At 38.9% G+C, this 16,027-nt stretch overlaps 1 protein-coding gene and 1 long non-coding RNA gene across 3 annotated transcripts in view; one reads left to right on the top strand and one right to left on the bottom strand.

The window, feature by feature from the left end:
• Positions 1 to 15,203, top strand: part of HSPA4L (heat shock protein family A (Hsp70) member 4 like) — a 29,527-nt gene extending 14,324 nt beyond the window's left edge. For both annotated transcript variants that reach the window (XM_064450491.1, XM_064450490.1), the window contains 9 exons: positions 405 to 538; positions 1,747 to 1,949; positions 4,530 to 4,631; positions 5,157 to 5,294; positions 6,187 to 6,312; positions 7,460 to 7,567; positions 8,654 to 8,773; positions 9,353 to 9,514; positions 9,963 to 15,203. In XM_064450491.1, coding sequence (XP_064306561.1) covers positions 405 to 538; positions 1,747 to 1,949; positions 4,530 to 4,631; positions 5,157 to 5,294; positions 6,187 to 6,312; positions 7,460 to 7,567; positions 8,654 to 8,773; positions 9,353 to 9,514; positions 9,963 to 10,157 — 1,288 coding nt within the window. In that variant the 3' untranslated portion in view covers positions 10,158 to 15,203. The remainder of the gene's footprint in view (positions 1 to 404; positions 539 to 1,746; positions 1,950 to 4,529; positions 4,632 to 5,156; positions 5,295 to 6,186; positions 6,313 to 7,459; positions 7,568 to 8,653; positions 8,774 to 9,352; positions 9,515 to 9,962) is intronic.
• LOC135313174 (uncharacterized) overlaps positions 15,103 to 16,027 on the bottom strand; it is a 27,093-nt gene continuing 26,168 nt past the window's right edge. Inside the window, exon 2 of the long non-coding RNA XR_010372799.1 lies at positions 15,103 to 15,799. This is a non-coding gene — a long non-coding RNA (uncharacterized LOC135313174). The remainder of the gene's footprint in view (positions 15,800 to 16,027) is intronic.

The raw sequence follows: 16,027 nt of genomic DNA, 5'->3' as shown, positions 1-16,027 counted from the left end.
AAAAACTGTGTGTGTGTGTATATATATATATATATAAAGAACTGTTGGTCTGTGGGAAAGACCAGGCCTTGGACTCTGAAGCTGTCATCCACTCAAACAGTTTTAATTTTCCTGTTTTGCATTATACCTCTTGATTTCTGATAACTGTTTAATAATTGGAAATGCACTTAATTAAAAAATGTTAGTGTGAAGCTGCTTGATTTTTGAGAAGTGGGACACCAAATGCATAGTCTGGCTTTGAGTCCTCCAGGCCTTCAGCCTGCAGCTCTTGTCATAAACTGACTTCAACTAAATTATTTAGCTGCTCAGTTGGCATGGCTGCTGGTCATTAACATGCCTTCATTTTGATTATGCATTGTGCGGTGCTCAGTGGTTTAACCTTACTTAATATTTTACTGTTGTAGGGAGTGTGAAGTCTTCAGTAAGAACCATGCTGCTCCATTCTCAAAAGTAATTACCTTTCACAAGAAAGAGCCTTTTGACCTGGAAGCTTACTATACCCATCCGCACGAGGTGCCTTATCCTGATACCAGAATAGGTAAGGATATGGGAATAAAAAATATCAACTCCTGTTGAAAATGGGAAAAGTGGTTCTCTTTTTTTAAGATGTTAATTCGTATTTCCTAGGTTATGGAAAAGCCTAGGTTCTTTAGAAAGGCTCAGCACAGTCATCTTGGTTTGGATGCAGTGATCCAAGTATTGACACCGTCTTTGGCAGTTACTAAAAAAATTTTGCTTTCTTCATTCTGTCTTCGCTGTTTCTGAATGCTTTAAAAAAAGTTGGGACAAAGAGTTCAGTGCTCTATTGTCTGGTTCTTTCACCCTCAGTAAAATGGATAAGGATCTTATGTGCCTGCCAGCTTGGACTTTTCAGAGAAATTGGATCAAAGGGCCTGAGCGCACTAGACGGTTATCTGCCCAGGCAGGTATCTGTCATGTCCCTTTCTCTTAATCTGAGAACTTATAAGAAAAACATTTCCTGAATTTAAGCATCCGTAGTAGAGTCTAAAGTACGATTTATTCGATGGTACGAATAAATTTCCTGGTAGCAGTTTTTAGTAGCCTCCTCACGGTCTTTAAACTAAGTCACAATTTTATTTACCGATTTATGAATCGGTTATAAGCTTGGTGCTACCTGTTTAGCTGTCTATGCAAGAAGTCTGCCATCTTTAGGAAAGAACATTCTCCTTTACATGTGCACAGTCTGTGCCTCTCACACTCAAATTTCCAGCGAGTTGCAAAATAAATTACGAACATCGCTGCTTCCAGAAGCCTCGATGAGCCATGTTCATTCTCCAGAATATGTAGTGTGTCTGTGTTGCCAAAGTCAGAGAGAATCTTTTCTCTGTTTTATTCCTCAGTGCAAAGTTTGAGTGACATGGATGAAGGAAACCATTTGAGATGAATCGGAGAAATTCTCTAGTGCAATGGTTAGAGAAAGCAACAGAGAAGTAGAACACCTAATAAAGTGTTCTTTTCACTTTTTTATGAAATGCAGATAAAGCAAAAACATCTCATTAATTATCAGTTAACTGATAATAACTGTGGAACCAGGTTTTAGTTTCTCTAGCTGCATCTCACGATGTAGAATTGCCAACTAAGTAGGAAGTTTCCAAATAGTTACTTAAGTTACGTGAAGTTGCTATTTAAATTAACACCCTCCAAGTAATGTATTTTATTTCTTTCTTTTCTCTTTTGCCTTTTTTTTTTTTGGAACAACAATTAAAACTATTTTGTCTCTCCAAGGGCGTTTCACTATTCAAAATGTTGGTCCCCAACCTGATGGTGACAATTCCAAAGTCAAGGTTAAAGTGCGTGTCAATATTCATGGCCTTTTCAGCGTGGCTAATGCTTCTATCATAGAGAAGCAGAATATAGAGGGAGATCACAATGACACGCCTATGGACACTGAATCATCAAGCAAGAACCAAGGCAGAGATGATGAGCTGGTATGTAAACTTGTAAATATCCACACCCCTTGCAATTCTGACAAGAGAGCCAATAATTAGAGATTAAATCACAGTGTGTAGCTTTTAACAATTACTACTCCTCCACCCTTAAATTACTACTTCAGTTACGTTACACGTTTCTTCACGCCACCAGTACTTCAATAATAAACATGTGGCACTAAAAGCAAAAGAAAGAATGTAAAACCAGATTCTAAAGAAGAAAGTAATTTTTTCATTGTTCTTTACCATCTATTAGTCGTAGCGTTATCTAATGTTGCTACTAAATGGCAGCATATTGAATGAGAACTGTTGACAGATTAATTCTAAAGGTTTGGTTTTCCTCAGATGCTACATTTTCATTGAGTAAAGAAATATGGTATTTCTTTATGTATGAAAAAGTTGTTCTTCATAAACATTCTTTCACAAAAGGCACTTCTTTATGTACTTCAGTACTGGCAGTTTGTGCAAACTGGCTTGTTAAGCCCGGAGGGGAAGATTACTGGAAATAACTGTGCAATAGCTTTCTCATTAATACTGCGAAATTAACACGATCTTCTCCCATGCTAGCACAAGGGAGATCAACTTTCTTGTCAGCGCACTGCATACTGAAAGTAGACCAGTGAGAATAGCGAGGTGCAACCGTGAGGGTTGACACTGTAGGGTTGAGGACTGAGTGCCAGGGAACGCTTTGCAGCTGGGGACAGCACACTGCCAGTGGCCTCAGCAACCTTTGTTTTTTGCCTGTGCCCTTCTGTAGCTTGGGATTTCGATTACATCACGGCTCACAGGGGTGAAAACGGGGATAAAGCAGTGGGCGAGCTGCTGCTTCACACTCTTGCCATCTTCCTGAGGATGCAGGGCACTCAGCAGAGTGACCGGTCTCACAGGTTGTTGGGCATACTGAGGGAGGGTTTCCTTAGGGAGTAAGGTAGGACAAAAAGCAGACACTTGGCGGCTTTATTGAGAGGAAAGGGTGAATGCATTTCCTGTTGTTGTCTTTTAAAATTTGTCCTTAGCAGCTTTTCCCACTTTAGTTGAATATACCACAGGAATTAGAGCAAGTGGTTACACAATTAGTTACATAATTGTTATAAGCAACTCCTTAAATATTACACTGCTGTCCAGGAATTTGAGCATATCTGAAATACCAAACATGATGCAGTTCCTTGTGGACAAATCTGCATCTGATGTTTGTTTGTGCACGAGTGAAAAACAGTTGAAAGGGACGTAACTGGCATCTAGTGAGCAGGCGTACTGCATGGAGAGACAAGCACCCTGTGTTCGGTGTGAGAATAACCACTTCCATCCTCAGGCTTTCAGTCTGTAGTGATTCCATTCATCTAATATATCATCTTTTTTTACAATGGTGCTTGTCAGCAATTACCTTTCATTGCTGAGGATGATAGCCTTGACTCTGAGGAGGAGGTTTGTAGAGTATATATGTATTATTTTCCCCCTCTAGCTTGTCTGTGTAGGCAAGACAGTTCCTTCCAGATACTGCCTTTTCTGTGTGAACAGTAAGAACAGTAAATTTGGAATTATTTTTTTTGTACTACTCTGAAGTGACAGAACTTCGTAAATTTAGTAGAGGTAGCCTTCTTTTCAACTTCTAGCATAAAAAATTGCTGAATCAATTAACATAGCTAAACTGCAACTTACGCACCTGTTGAGGAGTTTGAAATCCTTAAATAATGCTTTCTTTGTAGTTTGCAGAACTAACAGTAAAGTATTTTACAGACATATGTAGTCTGTGAATCCAGGAATCTTAATTCCTGGTAACAGAAGTAATCCTAGACCTTTCACACCTCAGCTACAGCTCTTATTTATTGATGCTCTGGATGTCTGAGTATTGGAGTCATCCTGAAAACTTCAGGCTTATCCATTACTATGTTACTAAAGTTTTTTGCAGTGATGACAGGGAATTGTATTACTTAAACTAAATCAGCACTAGCAATGAGTGATATATATTTTTTTTTAAGATCCTTACATTTAGAATAAGGCATAGGAGAACTACAGATAAATTCAAATGAGACTCTTAATTTCGGGTGGCAGGGAGGGCAGCAGTTGGTCATCTGCTCCAAGAGGCTACTACAGAAACTAATTTTTACAGTCCTGTGAGACAGATGCAGGTAACAATTATGATGATTAAAATGACTTCTGCTTTGGATTACAAACTTCAGGTGAAAAATTATACAAGGTTGAAGTTCTGGCTGTTCCATAGAGAACCTGTTGTTATTGCCTGTGGTGGTGGTGTGCTTCTAGAATGATCTTTGCATGCATTTTGTATGTATTTATTTCTAATTTAAAATGGAGTATGCGCAGGGCTTTGTGTAATTCTTTAACGGGACAAATGGCAGCACCATAATTATTTCAATGGGGACAGGCAGAATAGAATTTCCATTTAATTTAAGGTAGATAGGAATACAAGTACCATTTCAAAATACCTGTTTCAGACATGGTGAATCAAAATTTTAAGATTGATTCTTAAGTTTTTTATAGTATCTATGACCTACTGTAATTTATGTCAGTCTTAAATCGTATGGCAAACCTTTGCATTCAGTTATGTAACTCTCTTTCTAGGATAAAATGCAGGTTGATCAAGATGAAGGTATTCAGAAAAGTCAAGCTGAACAGCAGAACCAAGCAGATGAGGAAGCTGAAAATGCAGGAACCGAGACGAAAGTTAGTATTCAGTATTGCTAAGGAAATGTAATGTTGCTTCCCTTAGACTTTTTTTGCTCAGTATTCTCAGTCATTAATCTTAATAGTTGCAAACAGGGGGCTGTACTTAGAGAAGTATAGCGGTATTGAAATGGTTAAGTTAGGAATCCTACTGCAGCACTTCATTTTCAACATGGCATATGATTAAGACTTTGAAGTAAGTTACCATTAACATAGTTTTATAGTGAATATGGAAGCCAGGGAAACTTAGGAAGGATTATAAAGGAGAATGTGCAGTGCCTGTAGCTTTTGAACAGGTTTTCTCAACAGTTTTTCACGTTATATTTAAAGAAATCTAATTCCACTGGTTTGGTTCAAAACTAAGGTGGTAGTGATCCTGAATGGCAGAGGAATAATTAGGTCCTTCATTTACATATGATTAATTTGTAGCTGTCTTACTAGTTTCATTTGTTTTTCTCTTTTGTTTATAAAGGTAGTTATATTTCTATTCTTGAAAGTTTCTTAATCATGTAAATCTTTTTACAGGTTGCTTCTGGAGACAAGCAAGATCATGCAGCCCAGCCAAAAGCTAAAGCAAAAGTTAAGAGTATTGACCTGCCTATACAGGCAAGCCTCTATAGACAACTGGGACAAGATCTTATCAATTCCTATATAGAAAATGAGGTAAGCAGCGTAAACAGATGACCACTCAAATTAATGTCACTGTAAATAATTATCCAGAAAGTATCTGCAACCATGAACTTACTGTCTAATTTATAATTCCTTGGGGGCTTGTCTTTAATTTCTCTAAAAAACCCCAATCAGACCAAAGCCTCTTAAAATTTATCAGTTTCACTAGACTTGAACTACCCAGATGTCAGAGTTTGACCTGTGGGCCTGTCATTACCCAAAGTATCAATTCTGTCCTTAGGCAGGACATGCCTAGGACCACCAGTAAAGGCGGCACAGTATGTTACAGCATTCCTAGTTGTTGTTGACTGACCTGATACCAGTCAGGAGTAGCATTTGCATGGGGTTTTGGCGCTTTGCAGAAGCTGTGTCCTTAGTTAGGTCACATTTTTGCCCTTCGAGTCCTGCATCAGCAGGGAAGTATTACAATATGTAGAAAACCTGCTGTTTAGAGGATCCTTCCTGAACTTTGTAGGAAGCATGTCTGTGAAGATCCCACCAGACTGAGCCCCTCTCTGAAAGATAGTCAGTCTGAAGAGTAAAATATGAAATCATTTTTGTAGGGCAGAATGATTCCTAGTGACTTCTAAACCAGAGTCAAGACTCGTCTTTCACTTCTAGTCCTGCCTGTGGTGTGGTCAGATCATAACTGATACCTGATCCATCTCTGTTGAAGCACTTTCCAAACAGCTTCCAGAGTGGAACTCATTTTTCCCGTTCCAGTTGTTTGTGCAGTGAAGATGACTTACACAAAGGTGAAAAAGTTAATCAGTAATTGTACATTAGCAGGCTTCTGCAAAGTTCTGTGGTACAATTTCAAGAGAGTAATCATTAAGCTTGACCCTTGAAATGCTTTTAGTTTTAAATAAGCTTTTCTCCACCCTAGGGGAAGATGATGATGCAAGACAAGCTTGAGAAAGAAAGAAATGATGCTAAGAATGCTGTTGAAGAATACGTGTATGACTTCAGAGACAAACTGTGTGGAGTTTTTGAGAAATTCATCACTGAAGAGGTAAGACTTGCTTGTAGGTTTCAACTGTTGGAAAAAGATTCCTTTGTAAGTTCTGAGTGTGGGCCATGTGGAGGCTGAAAGGGTTTCTTGGACTTGTTTCGGAATATGAAATGGTTTAACTCACGGAAGCGAAGTTCAGATTACATTTACATGTGAAGTTTGCATGCAAGCATGCAGAGTTCTCTATTGTCTGAGAAGTTTCTCAGTAGCAAGGAAAGATTCATGGTGCAGGCAGAAGACAACCACCGTATCGTGGGGGTAGGAAAGCAGCACAGATAACCACGAGCTTCTAAATGGTGTGAGTGGGTAGAGGAATAAAATGAAAATGAGCAGAAATGGAGTGTCTGTAGCTCTGTGTTTCATTGTTTAATTTCATCAATTTAGAAACATGATTCTTTCCCCACTTAAAAGTCCAGGTAAAGGTGATGAAGACAGTTGTGTACGCTTGGCTTCTGCAAAAGCAGTGTTGTGCTAAAGCATCTCTATGTAACAGCCATCTAAATAAGAGTGGCTGGTACACAAGCAACCAGTGGTTGAAATGACACGTGTCCAGCAGCAATTTTATGGTCTGCTGTCTGGATTACCTGGTCATCAACCCAGCAGCCCAGTACAGACGCCCTTCCGGTATCAATTCAAGGGTGTGAGGCTGTCTTTCCTATACCAGTTTCAAAACAGTCTCTTAGTAAGTTACAGGAATAGATAAGATCTTTATTGCTAAATAATTACAGATAAAAATATTTCTTTATAGCCAGTAGAGTCCAATTAAAATAATTTTCACTTGAACTATATATAGAGTTGTCCAAATTTGTTGTTATTCTGTTCTGCTATCAGAGAACCTGAGAAGCAGAACTTCCCAGGTAAAAGATAATATGCCAGAAGGTTAAGAGATGCTTGTGCTTTCTCATAAAATCAGTCCTGAAGCTCCCATGAACTTCACCTGCCAACCAGATTAGTAGGGCTGTCCTGCCTCTCCTATGCAAAATCTTGGCTTTGAAGTCTGTTAATTACTGTTCCCCTCACTATCACTTTGAATATTTTAAACTGATGAAACAATCTTTGGGGGGGCAGCGTTCTTTGTGTACTGGGGGGAGAAGTCTCATTTTTCATGTTCCCTTCTGAACTAGAGTATCCCTAACTTGTTTCGTAGGATTCAAACAAGCTGACCTTGATGTTGGAGGACACAGAAAACTGGCTTTATGAAGATGGAGAGGACCAGCCAAAACAAGTCTACATGGATAAGCTTCAGGAATTAAGAGTAAGATTTTAAGTTACTTTATAGAAAACTCGTGTGTGTTTGGGAGTGGGTGCCGTTATATATGGCCAAGTAAGCAAAGCTCTTTTAATGGGGGGTGGCGGGGTGGGTGCATACCTGTATGACAGTTCTGTAAATCCAGTAACTTTGAAGTACGGACATTGAGGTTGTATCTGGAAGTAGTTTAGTTATGAAATTAAAACAAGTTGTATTTCAAGGTCAAAATATCTTGTTAATGTTAGCTGTGCTCCTAGTCTGAAAACAGTCCAAATAAAGCAGACTGTCACTAGTGACAATAAAATTAATTGTTGTGGAAATTTTCTGTCAGCCTTGTAATATCAGAAAGAGGCTTTTGAGTAGTTTGACTGCTCTCCCAGGTATTCAGAATTACACTCCAGAACAGATGCTCTGGTGTTCCTGTTTTCTGTGGTCTTCTATATAAAAGTATCACAAAACTTAATTTTTGGTCTAATATCTAATGATAAGGGCTCAAGAGTGCTTTAACAGTAGCTTCCACTGTATCATTTGATTAGTAATGACAAAAACAACTTAAATTTTAAGGATCTAATGGGAAAAGGTGAATTCTGATGAATGACTAGCTACTCTGTGTAATACGTTTAAGTACGTCTCTAGCTCTTGGGCTCCAGCTGTGTTTCCTCGACTCAGGTTTCCTTTGGGGGAGGAATAACTGATGGAAACTGCAGTAGATCCTGGCAGCTGCCTTCTTGTCTGGATACCAGTATTCAAGAGAAGGCAAAAACAGACAATGGATAAAACTTGAAGTTTTCACATGAACTACTTTACAGTTAAACCATCCATGTAAATCCTGCGTTGTTTCTTTTCCAAATGCATTGTTCCAAGTACTCTTTTTGCTGAAAATAACTGCAAAACACTAAGCCTAGCAAGGACAGACATTACTTCTGTATTTAGGCTTCTGTGCCCTTTTGGGTTTTTTAATTGCACTAAAGCAAAATGCAAAGATTAAGCTGTTGAATGGGTGAGAAAAGGAGTTAAAGGCAGCCTTCCTTCCAATGCGCGTTTTATTCTTAGACCAGACTAAAGTAAACTTGTCAATATCTTTGTTTCCAGAAATTTGGACAGCCTATTCAGGAAAGATACATGGAACATGAAGAGAGACCAAAAGTTTTAAATGAACTGGGAAAGAAGATTCAGCTCCTTATGAAAGCGGTAGAAGCATACAAAAATAAGGTAGAAGCAGATTATTCAGGGAATTAACTACTACAGGTGTTTGAGTATGGCTGTAGAGTTTTTTGTGCTTAAAAAGAAATCCTGTAGGATTACCTGCTAAGCTGCTTTAAAATGGCTGTTGTGCTTCTGCTCCTGAGAACTTCTGAACTGTTCTGGATCACTAGCAAAAATGGTTTCTTCATGAAAACACAAATTATACATAGGTGCTTTTTTTATGATGACCTGTACCAATTGACATGGATAATCTCAAGTTGTGGCTGTTACCGTTGTTTCTATAACTTAGAAGACTATCTCTTGGGATTGGTTAATCAAACTACAGTAAATTTCAGGTGCTTTTTTTATTTCTTTCAACTTCATTACTAACCTGCGCTGCAGCAGTGTGCACTTAAGATCACAGTTTCAAATGTGTAAAAATAATGCCCTATCTTGTTCTACAGTCATTCTTCATACTAAATGCTTGTGAAAAGCTATTTCCATCAGGTTGTAGCAGTGTTATCCTATTTTATTATGTGTGCATGAAACCCTTAATTGGGTGAGAAGCATTACATTAATTGATGATATAAATATCTCTTTCCTTAGGATGAAAAATATGATCACCTAGATCCTGCCGAGATGGAAAAAGTTGAAAAATACATTAGTGAGGCGATGAATTGGTTGAACAGCAAAATGAATGCCCAGAACAAACTGAGTCTAACTCAGGATCCAGTTGTCAAAGTGGCAGAAATAGTGACAAAATCTAAGGTAAAAAGAAATCATTGTATTTGTTGATTCTAATAAGTTTTTCTTTAGCAAGATTTTGGCCTCTGTGTTGAGCTAGAATATTACGTCTGCAGAGACTTTTAAAGCTGTAAAAAGATGCATAAAGAAGGAGCAACAGTTTTATCGATCTTCAGTTCTGGCTCTTGATTTACAGCAGTACCGCTGCATAAGCCTTTTAAAAATCTCCCGAGTTAGAGCACCAGGGTCACTAGAAAATGGATTACCATATAGGCTTTTTACGATCGGAAGCTGTTTAGCTGGTGAAAGGTTTTATTTTGTTTCTGGACGTGATAGAATTGACAAGTCTAGTCCTTGCAAATCAAATTCCAGGTCATTATGAACCAGAAACAAATTTGAGCCGTTCTAGTTTAGTTTAATGCAATTACTGTGCCACCAAATGAACTCACTCTCTCACTTCTGTCACAACTAGGAATTGGATAGCTTCTGTAATCCTATTGTATACAAGCCCAAACCGAAGATAGAACCTCCCAATGATGGGCAGTCAAAAGCTAATGGTGAACACAATGGACCAGTGAACGGACAGAGCGGTACTGAAACAAAACCTGAACCAGCGAAGGACAATTCTCAGCAGACCAAACCACCTGGAGAAATGGAAGTGGACTAAATCTTGCATTTCTTTTACTTAATTAAAATAGTGCAAGTAACCACAGGGTCCATTCTTTTTGTCTGGTACACACCTCAGATGTTCAGTTACTCTTAGCCAACCTTCTGTCATTTGTTGCTGAGTAGTTTTGAAAGTGTTTTATATTAAGTACACCTCTGATGTTCATTTTCACTGATGCTGCTTATGTGGAGCTTTAGCCAAATGTAGATTGTGTAAGTCAGTTTAAGCTTTCCCAATATATTTTATATCAAACATACAGAATTGATATATAAATGGCAACAATCTACCTTATTTAAAGCTTTTATTGTGGATAAACCTCAGCTCCTTTATTCAGGAAAGGATACTGTATTGCACTACTGATGCTCAAGTGTAGGTCTAATTGCATCTTTATTTTGGAAAAATATTGGAATTGAAGTGGCAAAACTTGTCACTTGAAGCACTGACCTTTTCTAGTTATTGTACTGTTATAATTTAAATATTAAAATAGAGATTAGTTGGCATACTACTCCATCTGGTGATGTACCATGAGAGTTGTACGGTCTTTTTCATATAAACTGAATAATACAAGCTTCAACATTTTTTTCAGATTCCCATACCGCTAACAATCTTAGTTACAAAATGCTAGCACAGTGGCTCTGCCATGTGCTGAAATTAAGTGAATGGTCTCAGTGCACATCGCTGTACATAACGTCCTGTGCTTAGGAGAGGATGATGCTAATGATAATAGCATGAAGTGGTGGAGTATACAAGGACTGTTCCATAGCTTTCCCTTGGAAATGTCTCATTGCATGTGTTACTGTTTCCACTTTTGTTTTGAATGAAATCTACATCTTGATCACATCTTGTGCTGGGGAGGAGAAACAATGGAAATAGTGCTGTGCAAGCTGGGTATAGGCACCCCAGTTCTGAGGTTGCTTAAGTTCTGTTCGTTGCAAACTTGAAAGAAATACCAAGAGCTTATTTAAGTCTTGGTACTCGGCACGGAAACCTTTTGGTCAAGGATCTAAACAGAAGAGCTTACAAACTGGATGTTATTACCCAAAGGTGGAATCCACTTGATGAACTTGCATAGTTCACCCAATACCTTTGGTCATCATAGACACTTTCATTAGATTAACTAAATGTATTACACAGTTAAGGCACAATTTTTTAGATACATCTTAGACATTGTCAAGGCCCAGCGTACATTCGTATATTCTGAATGCTTCTGTCAGTCACCCAAGGTACTGTAGCACTTGCTAGAGCAAGTCACTTTTCTTTGGACTTGAAACAATTCTTCTATTACTAGAACAGGAATGGACTACTCTATGAAAAGTGGTTTCTTAGTCAAGTCAGCATAAGAGACTGAGATTAGTTGCAGTGTAGCACTTCAGTGACTTGAACTCCATTGCAGGAAATGCATTTAGGTCTCAGGTGCTAATCAGGCATTCCTGCAGCAGTTCTGTACAAGCTCTTGTTTCTAGCTTTGGCAGCCATTTTAGTTCTAACTGTGCCCGTTGTGCTCCACCACTGTTCATGCTACAAAGAGTAGTCCGTGACCCAAGCTAGAGTTGGTAGAGAGCAGCATAGTTCTTATGCTCTCAAGTAGCTTCAAAGAAAAAGGAAGCAGCATTTACAGCTGTATAAAACCTGCTAAACGAGCTAGTGCTAGAACTGTATCTTCATGACTGACATCTGGTGACTGAGATGCATGTACTTTGCTCTACTGTTCCTCCTCTACACAGTCAGTTGTGGATGGTTTGGCACCTTGCGTTTACGTATTTAAAGCCCTTGAACAAAAACTGTGTGACCTTGAAGAGAGCTGCAGCTATTCTGTAACCTCCATCTTGAATTCTGCCCCTGTGGTCACACATCTGTGGCACTGAGTTGGGCAACGGTACTTCAGTGTCACTTGTCCGAAGTCAAAGTCAATATATGACTGAGCTAGCTTTGGTCCTGTAGGCTTTAACATCATTAATATCTTAACAGCTTTACCACAGCAGTGTAATGAGTAGCGTTCTTAAGTATTGGCTTCCTAAAACCCATCTACACATTAATTTGTCTAGTAAACTTCCTGATACCTGGCAGAAGAGCTCCAACAGTGGAAATCTCCAGTGTAAGCTCTCCAATAGCTCTAAAAGGTCATGTGTAAGAACAGAAAGTCTTCTGCTCATGGCTATCAGATGCTTAATATTAATTACAAATGTCTGAGGCAATTTTTATGCATAAAGGCTGTAATAATTCTACAGCTGCTTAATATGGCAAGCTTAAAAGCAGATATGGTTAAGACACGCAATTGTATGGTTTTCTTACTACAATAGTTTGGGGTTTTTTGTTTGGTTTTTTGTTTTTTGCTGTGCATCTGCTCTGTCTCTAGATCCCTGGCGAAGAGGAATGCTACCCACAGGCTGCCGATAGCAGCTGGTTGGTGATGGACATGTTAAGAACCCCATTTGGAAGGGCAAAATTGTTCTTTCCACAGTGAGCTTCATGTAAATGTGTGAACATATGACTCGTTAATATGTAATCTGTTTTCTGTTACAAAGAGGAAGTTTTACCGGGACACAGATTAGAGGTTCTCAAGTACTTACATAAGCTATGCACAACTTGAAGATGAGGTTTTTGGGTGTTGGACTCAGCAGTGAGTTACCCTGTGGCTACCCTGAAAGCACCAGAATAAGTATCTTGCAACATAAACTAACAAGCTTTGTTACGGAAGCAACAGTAGTATGCTACTGTGGATCTTGTGTATTTTGAAAGCAAGTATTTGTTGCTAATGTCTTGTTTGAGACTTCCTGTTGAGGGCAAGGTACATTTCTAATGTTTGAAAATGTTCCCTCCCTCCTACAAAAGGAAGAAACAGGAAGCAACACTTACCTTTGTAATGGCAGTGGAGTTTGGGTTTGGTTTTTTTAAAAAAAAAGTTAATCACAGTCTACAACTTGCTGTAAAACTTATAGAATGGCATAAATGCTTTATTTTACTAGTAATACCTTTTCCTTTAAAGAGGATTCTCTCCTGTCTTGAGCATTAATAGACTTGCTCAAGAAATGGCTTTAGAATTAATTTGCTTTACTCGGCTAAGTTGCTACTAGCTGTTTTACAACTGATTCATGGCTTCCTTTCCCCATCTTTCATTACTGTAGTTTAAACTTCAGGATGTTCTTTGAAGTTCATTCAGGTGTAACATAAATAGATCTTTAAAAATCCCTTCAAGTTAAACCTTTTTACTTTTATTTTTTTAAACTGGCAAGGGTGCCACATGAAAAAAATAACCCAGTACAGCTGCCTGCTTTGTTTGGTCTGAATTTGAATGAAGAATCCTCTCCCTTTGCTTCTGGCATTGTCCTTCTTTCACTGTTTAAGTACTGCCTTTGAGGCATGCTTGGAAAACTTGCAGTAGGCAGTTGGATCCCACTCCTCCAAGTCTGGGTGATGTACCTAACCCAGTCTCACCGCTGGGCTTCACAAGACAAGGTGGCAGGAGAGGGAAGGTGCCCTTGTCCCTCTGTGAGGTAGGGCAGCACTGGAGGGGAGCCACGGGTACCGCTGCTGAGGGGTGCAGTATGCCTGTTTTGGTTCTTCCACTCAGAAGTGAAGGCTATTAATCTAAGGCAACTAATCTGTTTGTAAAATTGCTTTGTAGCTTCAGCATTTGAAATTACTTTGAAATGTCTTGGTGTGCTGAACTCCACCCTCTGCTATAGTTTTTCCTGTTAGTAGCCATTCTCAAATACTCCATATTTAAGTGGGGTTATTCCCTGGAAGGGTTATGTTTAAATGTAATTTCAGGAAACAAGCAAGGAGTGGGTAGGAGCCTTTTCTTCCAACGTATTTTTTGACACTAGTGTGAGAAGTTTACAGCCTTAACAAACCTTGACTCTTCACATTTGTCAATGCTCTGGTTATCCATGCCTTTGGGTTAGCTGACACTAGCTGTCAAAAACATGAACCCATTTTACAAATACGCTGCATTTGCTGGTTCAAAGCACCCAGACAGCTGCTGTAGGAAAAGAACCTAAATTCCATTCCCATAGACTAACGTCATCATGAACCTCATTCCTCAAAACAGGGCTTTCATTTTTGTGTTACCACACTGTATTACTTAAACATGCTGACTTCTGTGAACTATTCTAAACTGAAGCCCCAGCTGCCCAAACCTCAGCTGTGGGTCAGTATAGTGTCCACAGGCTCCAAGGCTGCTTTTACATGAGCTACCAGCAGCTGTGAGTTCTCTTTAACTGGGTGGAAGGATATTATCTTGCCTCTTACACATTTTTTTTAAAGTTTTCTAGCCTTTCAGGCACCAGAAGACACAAGCTTTCTCTCAAAAGAGGTAGTAAAAACCATATTGCTTAACAAAAGGCAGTTAATGCCTTGTAAATTTTCATTTCAACCCCCAAGACAACATTTGGAGTATAAATACAGATTCTTGGTTCGCTAGAGAAAGTCAGCTACCATACACTCTTAGCTGAATTATTAATTCTCCACAGCTGAAATTTGAAGACTCCAACCATTTAATACACATATAAGTAACAGTGGAAACAACTAAATGTGACAATTAGTGCTGCAGAATACTAAACCAGGAATGCATTTAAAGTGACTTGCCTGATAGAGTTACTAAACCCTGTTTTCCATCTCCCTGGTCAGAAGGAAATACATCGAGCAATGAAAAGCAGGAATCACTCTAATGGGATCTATGAAAAGTCATTTTAAACATAAATGCAATTAAGAGCTATACCCACCGGCCACCTCTACAAAGTGCTGAAATGGTTTAATTAATTAAAAAAAGGTGGTATTCCCTGAATGTTGCATAGCTGTAAAAGTTTGTTTACATAGTCTAAACATATCTCCGCAGGATGGGGGGGAGGGAAGAGATGGGAGTGTTAGAATTTAAAGCAGTGTTTTAAGTATGCAAAATGTTTGCTATGTATGTAAATGGGATTCTTATTAGTGACAGATCATGTGCAAATTGACAATACTTCAATTTATTTTTGAATGGCAATATAGATTGTCAAGGTTGTGTATAATTATAATAAATATATAAACTGCTACTTGAACCATAAATGACCACCTGGGACCTCATTTTTACATCAGTGTTCTTAAAGGAAGCTTTGCCTGATGTCATGGATTGATACAATATATGTTTGTCCAAAAGACCATAGGTAAGAAACAGGCATTTTTGGTGCCTCACCCTGTCTTGCTTGTATAATCAGGTCTGGCTTCTCTCATGCTTCTCTGTCCCAGCCAGGCGCAACCTCTCTTCTGCTGACAAACTCCATGTGAGGTACCTGTCGGCACCATGACTCTTTCCTGCAGCCCAGACATAGTACTGCTTGGCCTTTGGGGAACTGCAGTCATTTCCACATCTGTGCTCACCTTTCTGCATTTGGATGAGCACAGACTACCAAATTTCAAGTAATTAATCTCTCATGAATGATTTACTGCAACACACAAGCAAGTTCAAATTAGTTTTCCTGTATCTTGAACCACTGGGGGAAGTTGATGGCTTTGGGCACTGGGTTATCTGAGAAGATCCTGAAGTGCAGCGGTGAAGCAGCAGTCCGTGGGCTTACTCCAGGAGTTCTTGCATGTCTTGGCTGCGCAACGGGAATCCCACCATGCTCCACCAGGATGCAAAACAGGTAGAATATCTGCATAACCTATACAAAGGTATCAAAACACAATGTGACTCAACATGTTTATAGCCATCTTCCTTATTACACTTTAAAAGCTTCATGAAGTCTGCATTTCTTCCAGGTTTTGCATACCTGGATGTTAATAAATAAAGTCTAATAAAGTATTTCAACAATATTAAATTCACAGGCAAGGTTTGGGATTTAGGAGTGGGGAAAGGTCCTTCCTATTAAAAAAAAGTACATATATACCTC

This window comes from Phalacrocorax carbo, chromosome 4 (genome assembly GCF_963921805.1).
Source record: "Phalacrocorax carbo chromosome 4, bPhaCar2.1, whole genome shotgun sequence".
In the NCBI taxonomy this organism is placed as follows: Eukaryota; Metazoa; Chordata; class Aves; order Suliformes; family Phalacrocoracidae; genus Phalacrocorax; species Phalacrocorax carbo.
The sequence above is the reverse complement of the archived record's forward strand: the minus strand, read 5'-3'. Positions and strand labels throughout refer to the sequence as shown.